Source organism: Chaetodon auriga, chromosome 2 (genome assembly GCF_051107435.1).
Source record: "Chaetodon auriga isolate fChaAug3 chromosome 2, fChaAug3.hap1, whole genome shotgun sequence".
NCBI lineage: Eukaryota > Metazoa > Chordata > Actinopteri > Chaetodontiformes > Chaetodontidae > Chaetodon > Chaetodon auriga.
The window spans coordinates 12,337,585-12,354,732 of record NC_135075.1 but is presented as its reverse complement, the minus strand read 5'-3'; the positions used below and the strand labels follow the sequence as shown (position 1 = coordinate 12,354,732).

Below are 17,148 nucleotides of genomic sequence, written 5' to 3'. Positions count from 1 at the left end.
TCACATCTGCTGCTTCACAACACGGGAGTGGAATATCAGAGGGAGCGCGTCAATCAAGAACATGATTTCAATAGAAATTTGTTGATACTGATTAGTGAACGAACAACTGGAGTATCCCTAACATACACACACGTACACATACATATGCACACACAAATGTACACAGACACCAGTAGTGGTACAGCTTTGCAGCGATCATTACACTCCACACACCATCTCCCTGTTCTTCAACCCTGAGTAAAATCTAAGGGAGAGATTTAATTGTTCCCAAAGACATAAGCACAGAGAGAAAGAGTGCGGCATTGTTTGTGTGTGTGTGTGTGTCGGATGTGTACATTTGCGTATGTATGTGTTTGCTTGTTTGAGTGGAAGAGAGAGACAAAGAAAGAAAGTATGAAAAAAGGTATCAGTGTGACAGCTATTTTGTCCTCTGGAAAACTGTTGCTTTCGTTTAAATGCTGCAAGAAGGTTTTTGAGGAAAGACAGACAAAGTGAGTCCATGCAAGGAAAACACATCTTCCTCCCAGCAGCGACAGTGGGACGTCGAATAGACTCGTTGACAGTGCCTTTCATACACAGATGCTGGATTCTATGGTTCTCTTCTTCTAATACTGCAAAACTGACACACAAGTGGGGCATTAAGTGATACTGTAATTACTGGTTTGTCTCATAAAGCAACACACAGCATCAATCAGGCCATGAGCATCCATTCACACCACTGACAAATTAGAGCTTTTAACTTAACTCGGATCAAGTGTAACACTGTCAAGTTCATTTTTAACACACAATTTAGGAAAATAAACAGGTAACTGGCAACCTTTTGGAGGACATACAGTAGATATTTCCTGATATTAGCTTGCACTTTTCTGTTATTGAGCAGGCACTTTCTAAACAGAGCTTTCCAGAAGTCTAAAGTACAAGTAACAGCAATGGCAGTGACAATGAGGAGAGGAGGAAAATTAATCAAATGACATGTAAAAAGTGGGGAGGAGACATTCTGTCTGAAGATGGAAAGCTTTGACTGGAGGCCAGGCTGGATTTGCTGTAGGTGTGATTAATGGTCTTAATAAAAGCTAGTATGTTGCTGAAGCACAACCACATTGTAAAGAATGTAGCGCCCTCTTCCCTTTTTTTTTTTTTTTGGATCATCATTCATTGCATTCATATTAAAATGACCATCATCATCATCATCTTCATCACCATTAGCATCATTTTCATACTTGCATAATCACCATCATCATCATCATCTACACCTAAGTCTGCCTTAGACAAACCTCAGAACATGTAGGAGGTCTACGGTTGAGCTAGAACTAGATCTCTTCTACTGTTTATTGTCTGTGTGTGTTGCCTCTGTGGATCTTACTGATATCTTTTGGGTGTTGGTTTCCCCAACATAACATATTGTTAGGCAAAATAGCATTCATAGTAATTGGCACTACTGGCAAAAAGGGTTTAATTTTTGCTAGCCAAGAAACAAAAGCACAAAGTGTAAATGTTTTGTTCTGAAAGATCATTGTTTCAGCTAACGTTGTTTTCCCACCTATAATTCTAACATTAGATTTTTCTGTTGCATGCTTTAACAAAATGTTCTTTTCAGTAACACTTATACTGGATACTCTTAAAGTGAAGCAGTTAAAATCCTCTCACAGTCCATAGCCACTAACATGTTCTTTTTGCTGTTTCTTTGTCTTAAATCTCATGCACATTACTCCGTTTGTAATATCTACATTATTTACAAGCAATACAGCCATCCTGTGTACCCAGGTCTCTGTCTTAAGTTCTCATTATGGGAGTAAAATAATTTATAATCTTAAATACAGTCCTCTTATGAAAAAGTTTCAGGGTCCTCGTATCCCCTTACCTCGTCAGTTTATATACAGGAATATGCAATAGTCCAAAATATGGATTTGATCACCCGTATGGGCTAATATGGGGACCAATGCCCTGTATAGGGGCAGGTATAGGACCCATGTCCTGTACAGAGCAAGCATAGAGACCTCTCAGAGTCAAGAAGAAGTCAAGGCAATGGTATGTGACTCTCTCCTCAAAACCACAGTTAGGATTTAGAGGTTCACGCAAAGAACAAACTAACAGAGACATTTAACCATTGGAACATGTCATATTTTACCACACAAGGGGGGAAAACCAGTCTCAAGCTAAACCACTCTTGAGCCAATTAAATAAATAATTAGACCCTTAAATAAATAGAGTAAAAAAAGCACCCAAAATAAGTCATTTGTCCTTACACAGTTCACATTACACAGGGCAAGGATAAGTTGATGAGGACGTAAGTGAGACACAACTACACATAGAAATACAAAAGAAACAACACTAAAGCAGTTTGGCAAGCATGCAGGAGCTTGTAGCTCAAACACATGCATTGAATTGAACAAACACGGACACACCACGTCAGGCGAGCAAAGTGCTGCCTCTGAGAACGACTCCATACAAAGTCCATGTAACAAATTAAGACATCGTTATTCAGACCCCAACCCTTATCTAACAATGCCCCTCTTACATTCAAGTGCAGTTCCTCCCCTTTTGATCGGGTGACTGATTAATAGGTTTGTAAGCCTGTGAGTCAAGAGTGGGTGGTGGTATTGTGATATACTGAAACAGCTGAATGATTTGCCACTATAGCTTGTCGGGATGATGGAGAGGAGGAATAAGCGAAGAAACCTTGCATGCAAATGCAACATAGAAGTGAGTTTTTTGGTTTATGTTTTCTTATTCTTTCATGGATCGCTGCTTGGATACAAAACGCAAAAGGTTTTGTGTATTTTCTGCATGTCAAAGTAGCCTTTATCTTGAGCCAGCTGTTCATCACCGGAGCCTTTCAGCACATCCAGCCGCTGCCACGAACAGCGGGATGTCAGGCGCTTCCTCGCGTCCTCTCGTCTGACTCGTCGACTTGCTCTTGCAAAGAAACATACCCATGAAGAGTGCAAAGAATGCCATGAGGTTAATGTGATGGCCTCCCAGTGAAACTGTGGAGGAGGATCAGTGCTGTGGGCAGAGCCAGGTCCCTGGGCTCTACCCAGCAGTCTGTCTGTCTGAGCTGCCATGATGGACACCTATCCTGTCCTCAGTCTGTCTGGGAAGAGTTTTTTTCCCTCTTGAGATAAGAGGGGAGAGAGGGTGAGAGAGAAGGAGGGAGGAACGGAAAGTAAAGGGCAGGAGAAGGGCTGGGGAATGGCAAAGGGAAGGAGTTTTTGGGATGATGGATGAAAGGAAAAAGGAGAAGATGGAGGGAGGGGAGGGTATATAGATTGCTCACAGGCTGAGGGGGCTGTGTGTGGGGCCTGGCGGTGGGCTCTCAGGACCCCTGGCCTTTCTCTGCTCTCTGGCCCTGGAGAAAAACCAGACACACATTAGAGACACACTCAGAGAGGGTTTTGTGTGTGTATGTCTATGTGTGTGTGTGTGTGTGTGTGTGTGGCACAAAAAAAGAGACTGGCAGGCCAAGCAAGACACTCAAAGTCCCCTAGCGATGTCAGTCAGAACATGCCCCCGTGAAGACCATATGCAAGAATCGCTCCTCTATCTATCTGTCAATCATGCAGAAGTACTGACATCATTCAGCAATCCTCGGAGAGAGAGAGAGAGAGAGAGAGAGAGAGAGAGAGAGAGAGAGAGAGAGAGAGGGAGATAGAGAGAGAGAGAGAGAGATAGATAGAGAGAGAGACAGAGAGAGAGGGGGGGAAGGATGATAATCCAGGATCTCCTCTCCCCCTCCCTCTGCTGACATGCAAACAGGCATCAGCCACCAGGAAAGAGGGAGAGAGAGAAGAGAGAGAGAGAAGACTCACCCGTTTCAGAGGCCTATGGTCCATCAAGGGGCTTCACAGGAACAGTAAAACAACACCAACTATTAGCACCAATGTACTGAGGGGACATGGGTCAGTGGGCTATAAGTGTGTGTGGGTAATGTGTATGGTTGTGTGTCCTTGGGTGCGTGTGGAGGAGTATGTGAAGAGTTTTATGCCTCACCTGTGGCGGCATCGGAGCAGGAACCTCAGGATCTTGCGAGCAGCCTGGTTCTGTTTTTTCGTTAGGAGGCTGCTGTAGGCGAAGACAGAGAAGTAAGAAAAAATGCTTACATAATTATGCTCTTTGTGTGTGTGTGTGTGTGTGTGTGTGTGTGTATGTGTGTGAGTGAAGTACCTGAGGGAGTGTCTATAGGAGCGGTAGTATTGCTGGATGAGGACTGCTGCTCTACGACTTTGTTGGAACTTCCTCTGCTCATGGAAACTCCGGAAACGACTCTGGATCAGGATGGCTGCCAGGGTCATCCTCTTATAAAGTGCATACTGAGAGAGAAGACAGCAGCGTGTAGTTAATCTTCCATCACAAGATATGCACCTTTGTCATGCGCAAGATAAAAACAAAACCCTGAGACAACATTAGACATACCTGTCTAAATGTCAAATTAGTTTACTCAATGTATGATAAATCTTTTTGCATTTCTCCAGTGAATCTCCATCATGTGATTGAGCAGACAATCCGAACCTAAACCAGATATGTTTGCATCCTTTCAAAGCATGTTAATAAAAAATGTTTGCATATGAAAACCCAAATACTCTACGTAATTTTAGCCCAAATTCATGAAATTGATGCTATTATTTTTGGGTGTCTAACTCAGTGTTTGACTTGACATAATAACAAGCAGCGGGTTGTGTGACTAACTCTTACCTGCTTGTATCTCTTATAGCAGCGCTGAATCACTGCAGCAATCTCTTTGCGTTGTTCCTGAATGGGACCCTGAGGGGAGTGACCAGTTTGTATAAACATCTATGTTCAATGGTTCATGGTCGTCTTAAGCTTTTTCAAGAGATTGTGATTTGTGACAGAGAGAAATCATGAGGAAGGGAATTTGAACAAATGCCAGAACCAGGTCTTAAAAATGGTGACAAAATGCATCAGATTATTCTACAATCTCTCTGGCAAACTTTGCATTTTTCAGAGGAGTGGAGGCCATGCGTACCTTGTGTTTTCTGAGGGAGTGCAGGGCATGCCTGATGGTCTCATACAGCTCTCCCTGTTCTGCCTCAGTCATGGCTAGATAGGAGGAGTCAGTTTTCAACCTCTCCTCTTTCATAGCTGCACAGAGGAAGGAGCTCCAGTCAACGGGGGAGGACAGGGCTTGCTTAGCTTGAGGACTCTGCTGATCCTCAGGCCCTGAGAGAGAGTTTGGTTTGGGGCTAGGAGTCTGGGTCTTGGAGTTCAGATACCTGGAGAACAGCAGAAAGCAGAGAAGAAGTTTTATAGTAAAGAATATTTATGCTATTTGATGAGTTAGGTGAAGTAAATGCAGTGAACTCAGGAATCCTCTGACTCACCTCTCCACTTCACCGAGATAACCAGACAGTAATCTGACATCACTGCTGATCGCCACCTTCCCAGAGTCTGTTTCAGTCTCCATAGCCTCTTGCTTAAGCCTACCAGTCGAAGCCTCCATGATGTGATCAGCTAGCATCGTAATATCCATCTACAAGACAGTGCAGGTGTTACTTACACATTTACAATACCTCTTGCCCTTAAAATGAAAAAATATCTTTAATTTTGGCATTTATTTCCATGCCTATGCTGATGAGACGCAACTCTATGTACTTAGTGTACTTAGTTGTTTAAGGGGACAACTGCTTTCATTTTTATACCCATAGGTGGGAACGTCAGAAATGAATTAATTTCCTGCACAGAACTTGCACCTTTGTATTATCCTCATCTGTTGATTTTGTTGATGTTTTAGCTCTGTGGTTCACCCTGTATGCACACATTAAACATGTTTAGCTCATATGAGTGTTTGGCCAGAGTTTGGACCACAACAACAAACTCTGATCACCTAAAACATCTTGTATCCTCTCTTCATGAGCACCCTTGACATGCTAGATGTGACATTGGGGTACTTATAACAGTTAAATGGCTTCTTCGTTGCATCATAGAGCACACAGCCACAGTAAAGTCGAATTATCATCTAAATCTAAACTAAAATCTTTTTATCTTTTTCATCATTTGGCCAAGTTCAGTGTAATATACATACTAAGAGTGAATATTTTCCTTTAATGTAAGTTCTAGGTTCTTGTTTTTTTCCCTTCCATGTAAGTGCACTTGATCATTGGTACTGGTGTGTGTCTGCTTGTGTGGGAGTGAGTGAGTGAGTGAGTGAGTGAGTGAGTGAGTGAGTGAAGACAGTATTGATGGCTGTGCCAGGTGCCCTTCTTATGATGGCAAATTCAATGTAGACAAAGTCTGAGTAGATTATATCATGTAAAATCCTGATCTTCATCCATTATCTGTTTATCTGGTTTTTGTTGAAGTTTCTTAATCTTACCCATCTTGGGCCCTTCCTGAGGTTTTGTATCTTTTTTTAACCTAAGGAGGTTTTCATGGGAGTTTTCCCTTATTCACACTGAGGGTCAAAGTTTTGGAAGAGTTGTTTTCATAGATTTTTTAATGTATTGTTTCATGTATTTTATCACAAACATGGCACGCATGCAAGCAAGCTGTATACACTGCCCATCACATACAGGACAAAAAGTTCAGTTTTGGTTGAGGAACAAGATCACAACTGTCCCTAACAATCGCCCCCCCCTACCTGCAAGTCCTCTGTGTTATCCTGATAGGTCAGCAGCTCTGTCTCCTCTCCCCTGTCAGACAGAACCCTTCGGCGCAGGTGAATGGCCAGTCGCTCTTTTCCTAAAATCCTCCTGGCTATGCTACGCTGCCCCAGAGTCTGCCTCAGACTCCACCTGGTGCCCCCTCCAGACCTCCCTATCCTGGCCTGCAGGTGGGAGAATGGAGCGTTGGGGAGCTGAAGCCGGTTAGGGCTGGAGCTGGCAGGAGGTGCGTTCTGACAGCTGAGGTTGGAGGGTTGAGTTTGTAGAGTGTTTGGGGGGAGAGAGCGTTGAGGGTTAGGACTTGGGGATGAGTTGAGGAGGGAGTTGAGGGTGTTGGTGCCAGGAGTTGAGTTAGCTAGCTGTTGCTGGGCGTCTGGGTTGGGTTTGAGTCTCTTGGCTGGAGGTGGGCCTCCCTGTTCTCCCTGTGTTCCCTGTTGGGCTCTGTGTCCTGTTTGGCTCCAGCTCTGGTTCTGGTTGTCTGGCTGGCTCTCTGCCCTGGCTCTCCTCAGCTCTGGGAAAACAAAGATTGTGGAAAATAAGAGCAGATCTGATAATTACAATATCAACTCCTATTACATGTGATATGCTCCCTCATTCGAGGGTTTGTTCACAGCAAGCACAAAAATCATATATTCCCCACTCTCACCTTGAAATAACTGATGATTACAGAACAGTGGGCTTTCCTACCTGAGTTAGGGTTTGGGGCAGGGTTGTTGCCTATTGCACTGGTCTGTGACTCTCCTCTCCACCTGTCCATCCAAGTGTCAGCAGGCTGGCCCTGAGCTTGAGGAGTCTGTTGCAGCTGCTCTAAGAGCTCAGCCAATCGAGTGTGGCCCCGGGATCGGGCAATGTTGAGTGGCAAGCGCCCCAGCGAATCAGGAATAGCCAGAGCTCTCGGGTCCCACTGGTAAAGCACCAATGCTGCCTCAGTATGGCCCAGAGCACATGCCCACATCTGCAGAGGCCAAAGGAAAACACAGATGACACACAGGCATGGAATAAAGACGCATACACTCAAAACACCATTCAGAAAAATTGACCACTCACCAGTGGAGTGCAGGAGAAGTGGTCTACGTTGAGTGGATCCACCTCCAGCTCGAGGTCAATACTGTCAGCATGCTTTGTGCTGCCGAGACAACAAAAGTGAAATTAACTGGCACAGTCTGTGTGTTCACAATGGTGTGTCATGTTTGTGTGTCACTCACCGCCAGCGAATGAGTGTCTGAATGAGCCCCGCATAACCCTGAGCTGCAGCCAGATGCAGTAAGGTCATTCCTCTGGAGTTCTTACTGTGGACGAGCTGATTGGATGAAGCCCAGCATGGCTGAGACATCATCTTCTCACACACCACTACCACGCGGCCCTCGAATGAACCCTGATCAGGAGAAATCTTAGAGATTGGAAACAAAAAGGGCAGAGTGACTCTCTGTCGACAACCCTTGAACTTTTCAGGGTATCACAAAGGTTTTTTTTTTATTATTACCAAAATAGGCTCTCATTCTCACATCACAGAGCCTCTGACTCCTTTAGAGCCAGGGCTTAGTGTGCTCTAACACGCTAAAGCTGAATTAACACTTTCAGGGGTGTGACCTTTGCAATATAATGACATCTGGTACAATAGCAATGCAGTGAATGTCTGCTTTGTGAGGTTACTACTGGATCAGTTTTTTTAAGACTATGTCAGAAAATACCAGAGTGGTTTCAACATATCCATGAATCTGAAGTGAGTGGTTCTTTTGCTTATGATTACATGATGTTGTATTGGTTTTACAATCATTGAATAAACTGATGTAAAGTTTTAGAGTATTTCTGTCTGAGCTCCAAATTGTTATGAAAAGGTCTGATCTACTGCAGAGTTTAAGCCATCAGACCATCATCGTGCAGTCTTCAAACTGAATCTCAATGACTCAAAGCAGTTTTAAGACTTGTTTTAATTAAAATTTTCTGGATAATTTCTGTATTATTTCCTGCTTTTTACCCGTTCTGGTCAATTTCAGACAATACAGCTGAAAAGGAAAATTCCACCCAAACTAAATCACTTCTTTCTGCCTTACTTGAGACTGCTGATCAGTGGCTCCTCCTCCTTCCACTCCGCCGCCCTTGGTTGCCATGGTTTCTGAGCTGGGGTTCTGATTGGTTATCTCAGCCATCCTCTGTTCCATCTGCTCCAGACGCTCCAAGATGGACATCCTGAACTGCGTGTCTACAGAAATGAAGGTGGCCCACATAGAGCTGTAAGCATTGGCTACTTGTTTGTTGCATTTAAGCAAATCAATATTACGTTTCAGTAAATCCTACTTAGAGAGGCTTAAAGAGAGAAGCCCTTCTTTGAGGGGCTCAATACTGGAGAATAAATCAGGAAGGAAACCCAATAAATCCCCTGAGCAACAATGTGAACTTGGGAAAGAAGTAAACTGTGTGTGTGCATATGTGAAAGAGTACACGCCCAGCAACAAATGTGGGTTTTGTGTGTCTGTTGCATGGCTGTGTGTGAATGTGACCCTTTGTTTCAGTGCTGCTGCAGTTCTGCTGCAGTGCACATTATGTCATCCCACCTGCTGCTCTCTCACTCAGTCTCTCTGTTTTTCTCTCCTCTCATTTCACTCCTATTTTTCTTTCTGCTGCCTGCAGCACACAAACTGAGCTGAAAGGGAATGGAGCCATAAGAGTGACACAAAGGCTCAGGCTCCTCCCTCTCCACTCTGCCAGTCAGAGGAGGAGCAGAGTTCTCTGGAAATGCAGCTTCTTTGAATACAAAGCAAAACACTCCACTATTACAGCTGCCAAACACATCAGAAACAGCTGTCCTCACGCATCATAACCGGGAAAGTACAGCAGATTTCTGGTCACAAAACAAGCATGAATTGCTCACAGACATGCAACGTTTTTAAAACGGAAAAGAATCAGTGAGAGGACCACAGGGATTGACATCTGCTTTGAGGATATTTTTGGGCTTAATTCTAATAACTTAATTAACAGATGCATTAAAATATCATTAGAATGTTGACAAACAAAGTTATGCAATTAAATGAGATGAAATGGTCATTCAATCACCATCCCACTGAGCAGTGAACTGACTGAATTTGAAATATGCTTGTAAAATGACCTTCAAACAAGCTTCCAACATTTTCATGTCATTCCCATTTCACTATTCATTTATCTATCTGCAAAACATGCTACTTGAGTCTAGATGCTGTTAGGAGGAATAAACATGAATACAAGAAAGGCCACTGGAACACTGGAAACTCCTCCTTTAAAAGTAATTTTAGGAATTAATTAAAGAATTAAAGAATTTATCCTTTGTCAAAAGCATGCAATTATATCTTTTAACCACATAATTTAAATACAAATGTAATACATTATTTTCTAAATTGTTTTTGAGTGTATTAATTAAGTAAATGGATTATAATTGACCAGTAAAAAACATAAGTATTCTGGTGACACTCTCCAACTTCTGTAAAGGCAGGACCTCCTTGGATCACGGATCACTTATTTTCCTGCTCTGTAATGCAAATTCAGCTGCTTCTCAAAGTTTGTTTGAAGATTACTTGTGGTTGTACTGGGTACCTGTGCTGACCAGCTTTGGACTGACACTTTTTATGTCCTGTTGAAGCGTTTCCCTCCAGGTAATGCTTTGTTTCCATGGATTCTTCTCAAATAAATGAAGACTCTGCACATGTTCTGACCACTGACCAACCACTACACAGTCCGAAGTGACATCATCAAACTCTGATAACACATGATAGCATTGCAAACCCAATAAAAGAAGCAGACCAGTTATACAAGATTGTGTTTGTAAAGGTAATAATAATTAACGGGATTTCATCAAATTTCATTTAAATCAAATCAAATCAGCATTTAAGTTCTTAAGTTTTTCTATTTGACATTTCTATTTTCATTGAACAGCATTTTATCTTTTTTTTCCCTGATACATACATATCAACAGCTCTCCATATATTATTGACTTGAACAGATTCTGTTCTTTAATGGGAAAAGGATTAATCAGACAAACACACACTTTTGGCACAGGGTCCTTATAGAGAAGCTTTCAGTAGTAAAGATGAAAAATGTAAACACAGAATACATAGGTACTCAAGCTCTGGGTAATCAACAACATGCCCACATGTCTGTGCCAACAGGCATGCCTGTTATTATCATCTGGGCCTCTACAAGAGCCACATTAGCATTGTTGTTGTGGAGTCCAGTGGCGCTGTCCACTCCTGATGGTGCTGAAACTGAACAGGTCGACCAGTGAGGCTAAACAAGCTCCTAAGCATCAGGTCTGCATCGTAAATCAAGCAGGCTCTGCGTGCCTTTCAGTTCAAACATAGCGTGCAAACAACGTGAGGACTTGTGGCATTTCTTCCGTCTCTTTGTCTGAAATCGACAGAGGCTGGGCCACCGCATGTACCGCAAATATTTACACTGACACGTGAAATGCAAAAGTAGTTAAAGGCTTTACAGCTATGAAGTCAAAATTTAGACAACAGGCACACGTATGTCCATCGACAGCAGCATGGAAAAAAAAAACTTAACCCAGCTACAAACAACAGACAGACCTGAACGCCAGTCAAAGAGCGCGTTTTGAAGTTACCATCAGTTTAAAATCAAATCAGCTACGAACCCGACCAGCGAGCCTCTCTATCTGCTGCTCTTTGTTCCTGCTTCTGCTCAACCCCGTTAGTTTGAAGTGTGCGACTCATACATTGCTACTCCGAGCGAGCAAAACACAACTACTGTATGTGCAGAGAGAGAGAGAGAGAGAGAGAGAGAGAGAGAGAGAGAGAGAGAGAGAGCGCTGTCTCCACGTTGTGTCTGGGAGAGCAGACACGCTTCAAATCGGCCCGCCAGACTCGGAGCTGCGGGAGGCTCGGTCGTCATCGGAACAACAATGGACCGCATACAAACTCAACTGGAACACTGACATGTGATAAAGTCGCGATGACACATATTTATATCGCTCTATTTTTGCCAGGCGATGAGGCTTTGATGCACATTTGAGGCCAAACAAAGAACCAGAGCGAAAATAACCAGGGCGCATATCCAGGACTCCGTAACATCGCTGAAAGTCAAAGGCAGAGCCTATATATAGCGTCTATGAGGCTGCACAGCCCACTGACAGCGGTGCCCAACATTTTGACTGTCAAGCGAACCGCGATCGTGCCAATGATGTCCTTGCCCTTCACTCCAGCAAACAGCCAGCCTGCTGTGACTGTAGAGCCGCATTGCCGCATTGCGCAACGCAGAGACGGGGGCGAACACAGAGTAACCCAGGACATGCCTCGCTGAGGAGACCCGCGTGTTTCCCAGCTGCAGTTTCATCAGGAGATATATTTGCACACAGAAGCAAATCCCCCCCCTGGTGCTGCGCAGATATTTGCAACCAATCCCCCAGAGCTGACTCAAAGAACATTTAATTGTCCTCTAACATCTCACAGTATGTTTTAATTTGATTCAGCGTCACTGGAATCTCACAAGAACAACATTTACAGCTCTAACAAAATAATTTGATGGATTAAATGGATTTCTCTCCCACACGCAAGCACTCACAGTGGACTTCATAATAAATGACTGTTCCCTAAACAAGTCCAGCAACACAAAGTATAAAGCCTTTATTAATGGGGACAATGAAGATGAGAGGTACAAGTCTACACTCACACTTTTTCACAGAACAGGTGTCAAAACTAAGCACTTAGATAATAATAATAATAATAATAATAATAATAATAATAATAATAATAATAATAACAATAATAATAATTATAATAATAATACATTTACTGGTGCACTTTCACTTTGTAATCTTACACACATACAGAAGCCTGTACACGTGAAGTTGATGTGGAGAGATGCCAGAGCGATGGGTCTGCCACACAGCACAGCCACCCGAGTGGTTAGCCTGGCTCACAGACACCTCAGCAGCACCCTGGGGTTGAACTGGCACCTTGCCAGCTACCAGCCCACACTTTGTATCAACTGGTCCATGCTGGACTTGAACTGAGCACTGCTCCCCAAGCCAAGTCCCTGTGACCTAAGCCACTGCCGCCCCAATTTCTTCTTGAATTAAACTCCATGTAGGCTGAGAGTGTCAAGAAAAAAAAAAACACTGGCTGCACCAAGGCACAGAGGAACATAGTTCAGCCAAATATCATACAGCCATGACACCATACTGGTTAGTACATCTGTGGCTGCAGACAAAACATCCCATAACATGACAGGACAGCACAACGACACACACACACATTGACAGGTTTCTCAAAGGTTTTAACTGATCAGATATGACAGAAGGCTACGATATAAAAAAAGTAAAAATAAATTCTGAAAGAATAAGAATAGGATATATTTTGTAATATAATTCAGGATTTAACTTTTCTGGGTAAACTGACAGACAAGTGCTTGACCTTAAACATACAGTATGTTAAAAATAATGCTAAAAGTATAACCCTGTGTGCTCAAAAACACAAACAAATGCTCTCACCGTCAAGGGACAGCCAGTCATGCTGAGACGATGGCAGGGCAGGAAGGTCACGCGCCTTGTATTCAAACACCACAGAGGAAGAGATGACCTCACCACCCATGGCTACCTGCAACATCACCAGTCCCGTGTCATGGGCTGGAAACAAACAGGAGGAAAGGAATTAGTGAGACTAACTCTGTGCAGAGATAGATCATATTTCAATATATATGTATATTATGAATGTCTAGTATTGCTTGTATCCATATGTGCCTGCAAGAGACTATTTGCCTTGCAGTTTTCCCCTGATCACACTTAATGTAGCAGGATGTGACTCATGTATCAGTTTCTATACCATCCCAAAACACATTTCTGAGCAGAAGTGCGTTCATTGTGTGCCGACCAGACAGTGTCTCTCCTGACAATGTTCTTTTTATATTGTTCTTATCTTCTTGTTTCAAATGCAATGCATCTGTTGATAAGGGTGTGCAGCCACCATCGTTAGAGTCTTTGTTTGTGCTCCAAACTGTTTATTATAGGGATTAGTGAGGTGATGCCTGGGGTATGGTTTAAATCTAAAAATAAAAAATGTGTTTTTCCATGTATGAGACAGTGATAAGGAGTGTGTGTTGTCCAAGAGTGTGTGCATACACAGGTGTGTTACCTGGGCAGTAGCAGCGCAGCACCCCGGGCTGGATGAGGGCAGCGGGGACACTGATGTGGTCAAAGAGACAGCTGTACTCACTGCTCGACTCCAACCACGGACCTGTGATGAGCACCTTGACTCCACCCTGCGGCATACAAACAGAGGCCTCAGTCTAATATCACACAGTGTGGCTCCTTTGTTGACAGGAAACTGCTTCTAAGTATAGACTGCATGCATACTACAATGAATGTAAACAGGACTGTACTGTTTGATTTATGTGTGTCAGTGTGCTAGCATGTGTATACATACACAGACTGTCATGTAAATGTCTTTCTATCAAATATCCTGATTCCATTTGTCACTAAAAGCCTCAGAGACAATGTGGACTACAGATATTATAACTTGTCCCATTTACAAAGTGGTTATTATTTTGTTAATGACCGATCTATGAGACTAAAAGGCCTGGTAGCAGCCCCTAGAGGCTGTGCTGCTCCTTACATCCAAGAGGAACAAAGTGGCTTGAACCATCTGAACGACACTGCCATGTGTTTTCTGTAGTGCAGCTAAAAATAATACATAAACAGCATATTGTTCCCCAAAAATGTTGGAGTCATGGAGTCAGAGTATACAGTAATGAAAAATGTATGATTTTTTGAAGCCATTTACCAGCATTTGGTTGGGTTTGTTTTTGGTATTTGTAGTGCCTCTCTTTAGTTATTTCTAAATATAATACCATCATCCTTTGAGCCTTTGGAAACTGTGTTGTTTTTGCAAGAAACTCAAAAGTGTAGTTATGATGTAACACTGATGATCGTGGAAGAAAGTTGCCGAAAAATATTAGCTGAATATGTGCACACGTTTGAGATGCGATTAGTTGATAAAGTTCTTTTTGACATTATTTTTGCACTCTATTAACCACCTTTGGCAAGTCCCTGTGTTTTTGAAAATGATGGTGGTAAAATGCTGTGTTTCTACAGGTTTCATCATAATTCAGTGACAGAACTGGTGTCTGGGATATTAGAAGTGGTACATGGGTAAATTAATGAAGCCACCCTGGGGAATCAGTCTAATATTGAAATTTCATCAAAATCCAATCAGCAGAGTCTGAGAGATTCTGTGTCCTTAATGACCACACAGCCAGGCTGGTGGTCTCAGTACAAATTGTGCTGAGCGTGATTTCAGCGTTCAACAACAGTGCAAGCCGTGTACCGTCAATCATGTGGTGGAAGGACTGATTTTCCTGTGGGGAACAATGATGAATAAATAATGGATGTAATCACACTGGGTTTACTAACCTCTGGATAAGACCACTCTGGAGAGTAGTCTGTCACACCAAACAGCCTCCCAGTCTCCTGGAGTAGTCCCAGAGCTCCCTGCTCCACCTCCGAGCCCTGCAAATGTCCTGGTCCTGTGCCCTGCTCCTCTCCTGCTGCCCCCTCCTGGGGCATGAGAACCCCAGTGACAGCTGCCCCCACCCCACCTCCAGACCCCTCAACTGAGATGAAATCATTGATGAGATCAGAGAACTGGCTCCCAAATGAAGCCTCAAAGCCTTCCAGACTGATGGCAGCTCCTGCCCCAGCTGTTGTAGCTGAGACCCCCCCACCTTGCTGAGGAAGAGGAGAGCTGTAGAGCGCCCCCTCGATGCTTGCCCCAGCAGCTATAGACTGAGGACTGGCCACCACTGAACTGCTGGTCCCTGACAAGCTTACACCATTACAGAGAATCTCATTTTCTCCTCCTCCTCCTCCTGCTCCTCCTCCTCCTCCACCACCACCACCACCTCCCCCGCCCTCCTCTCCTCCTCCATTGTCATCTGTGGGTTGCAGATAGTGCTCTGTGTCAACACTCGAGTAGGCCTCGTGAGGATCCCCAGGTTTGAGTAGTAACTCCCCTCCGTTCTCGGAAGCCTTGTCTAAGCTCCCAGCCTCTCGATGTCTCCGGCTGCCTGACTGCTCGACGGTTGTGTCCTGTGGTGTTAGAGGAAAAGAGCCCACTGTTGCTCCTTGTCCGTTCCTTCCACACAGGCCCTGCTGGTCTGGGCTGCCTTGGTGGAGGTGAGTATGCGGGTCTCCATTGGTGACCGGAGAGTCTGTCGCCACCGTGGACAGGCCTATGTAAGCCTGGGCCTCACCAGATTCCTGGGTTGCCTCAGTACCATTGGTCTGCAGTTGGGAGGGCTGGCTTGTCTGGGGGGAGGCCTGGAGGAAGAGGCTTGGGGAGGGGTGGTGTGCAGGCTGGGTCAGACTTGGGACACAGGCTGATGACATCACAGCACTGAAGTCCATCTGCTCCAGGGTGGTGCTGGGGCTGAGGCCTGTCCCTTCTCCCACATAGCTGCTCTGAGTGGCCAGTGGCAGCTCCAGGGGAGTAGTTTCCGTCTTGATGTTGTTGACAAGGGCTGGGTTGTAGACGAAGCCATTAGAGGAACAGTGGAGTCCTCCATCATCACCGTTACACCCCTCAGTCTTCCCTCCACCCCCTCCATACGTCTGACCCTGCTTGGGATTGTTGAGGAAGCAATCAGGGTCAAAAGTCATGGTGGTCTCAGGAAGGCTGACTCCTCCACCAGAGTCTAGAGAGCTGGACAGAACCAACTCTCCTCCCTCCCCTAAGCCCACACCACCAGGAAATGACGCAAACCTCTGGTTTTCAGGGGCAACAGCCAATAGGATGCCAGCGGTGGTGTTCTCATGGGTGGATGCCAGCAGGTGGGTGTGGCCAGCAGAGTAAACCGAATCCCCAGTCAGCGTGGTGACCTCAGACATGAACACAGCTGTGCTCTGTGACAAGCCAGCCCCAATGGCGAGAGCGGGGCTGTCAGCCATGTCGCTGGTGATTGACAATGGGGAGCTCTGGGTGGTGTCAGGAACCTCCACCTGGTTGGTGGACGTAGATGAGGACACTTCCATGCTGCTCTGTGGGAGTAGGGAGGGTTTGGTTATCCTGCCATTCCGCCTCTCTCCTCCACCCGCCCTGCTCCTGGCCCCTCCAGGACTGGGCTCTGTCTGACCCTCTGACACATCGCTGTTCTGGACCTCTGTGCCATCTGCTTCCTCAGCTCTCTGGCCTGCCGCTACGCCAGTACCCACTGCAGCTCCACCTCCTGCTGCTGCCCCTGACTCCTGCTTGGATGAGATGATGCGTTGCTTGACACTGGAACATTTCTGATGCAGGCTGCTTCCAGCACCTGACAGAAGAGACATTCAAACAAAGGAAACAGCATTTCAGACAATGTATGCTGTCTTCATTTTCTGTCCTTTCATTTGCTCATGCCAGTCTTTGTAATAACGTAGCGTTACCTCACATACCTCACATACCTGACAGTGTGTAATGGCACCCTCCAGTGTTGGGAATGTACATTGAAAACTGTGATCATGAATATTGTGCTTTAGATGCTGCTTGAGATGCTGGTTCAAAAACTTATACGA

At 44.6% G+C, this 17,148-nt stretch overlaps 1 protein-coding gene across 6 annotated transcripts in view; it reads right to left on the bottom strand.

The window, feature by feature from the left end:
* Nucleotides 1-631: 631 nt before the first annotated feature.
* LOC143335271 (calmodulin-binding transcription activator 1-like) overlaps nt 632-17,148 on the bottom strand; it is a 50,406-nt gene continuing 33,889 nt past the window's right edge. For 2 of the 6 annotated variants that reach the window (XM_076754564.1, XM_076754573.1), the window contains 14 exons: nt 15,013-16,907; nt 13,736-13,862; nt 13,096-13,230; nt 8,672-8,820; nt 7,823-8,007; nt 7,665-7,743; nt 7,305-7,572; nt 6,596-7,128; nt 5,340-5,488; nt 4,985-5,231; nt 4,693-4,761; nt 3,991-4,310; nt 3,810-3,840; nt 1,143-3,349 (listed from right to left, as the gene is read on the bottom strand). In XM_076754564.1, coding sequence (XP_076610679.1) covers nt 3,317-3,349; nt 3,810-3,840; nt 3,991-4,310; nt 4,693-4,761; nt 4,985-5,231; nt 5,340-5,488; nt 6,596-7,128; nt 7,305-7,572; nt 7,665-7,743; nt 7,823-8,007; nt 8,672-8,820; nt 13,096-13,230; nt 13,736-13,862; nt 15,013-16,907 — 4,220 coding nt within the window. In that variant the 3' untranslated portion in view covers nt 1,143-3,316. Of the gene's footprint in view, nt 3,350-3,809; nt 3,841-3,990; nt 4,311-4,692; nt 4,762-4,984; nt 5,232-5,339; nt 5,489-6,595; nt 7,129-7,304; nt 7,573-7,664; nt 7,744-7,822; nt 8,008-8,671; nt 8,821-13,095; nt 13,231-13,735; nt 13,863-15,012; nt 16,908-17,148 lie in introns of all 6 variants that reach the window. The other 4 variants (XM_076754597.1, XM_076754601.1, XM_076754581.1 and 1 more) reach the window with 4 other exon arrangements.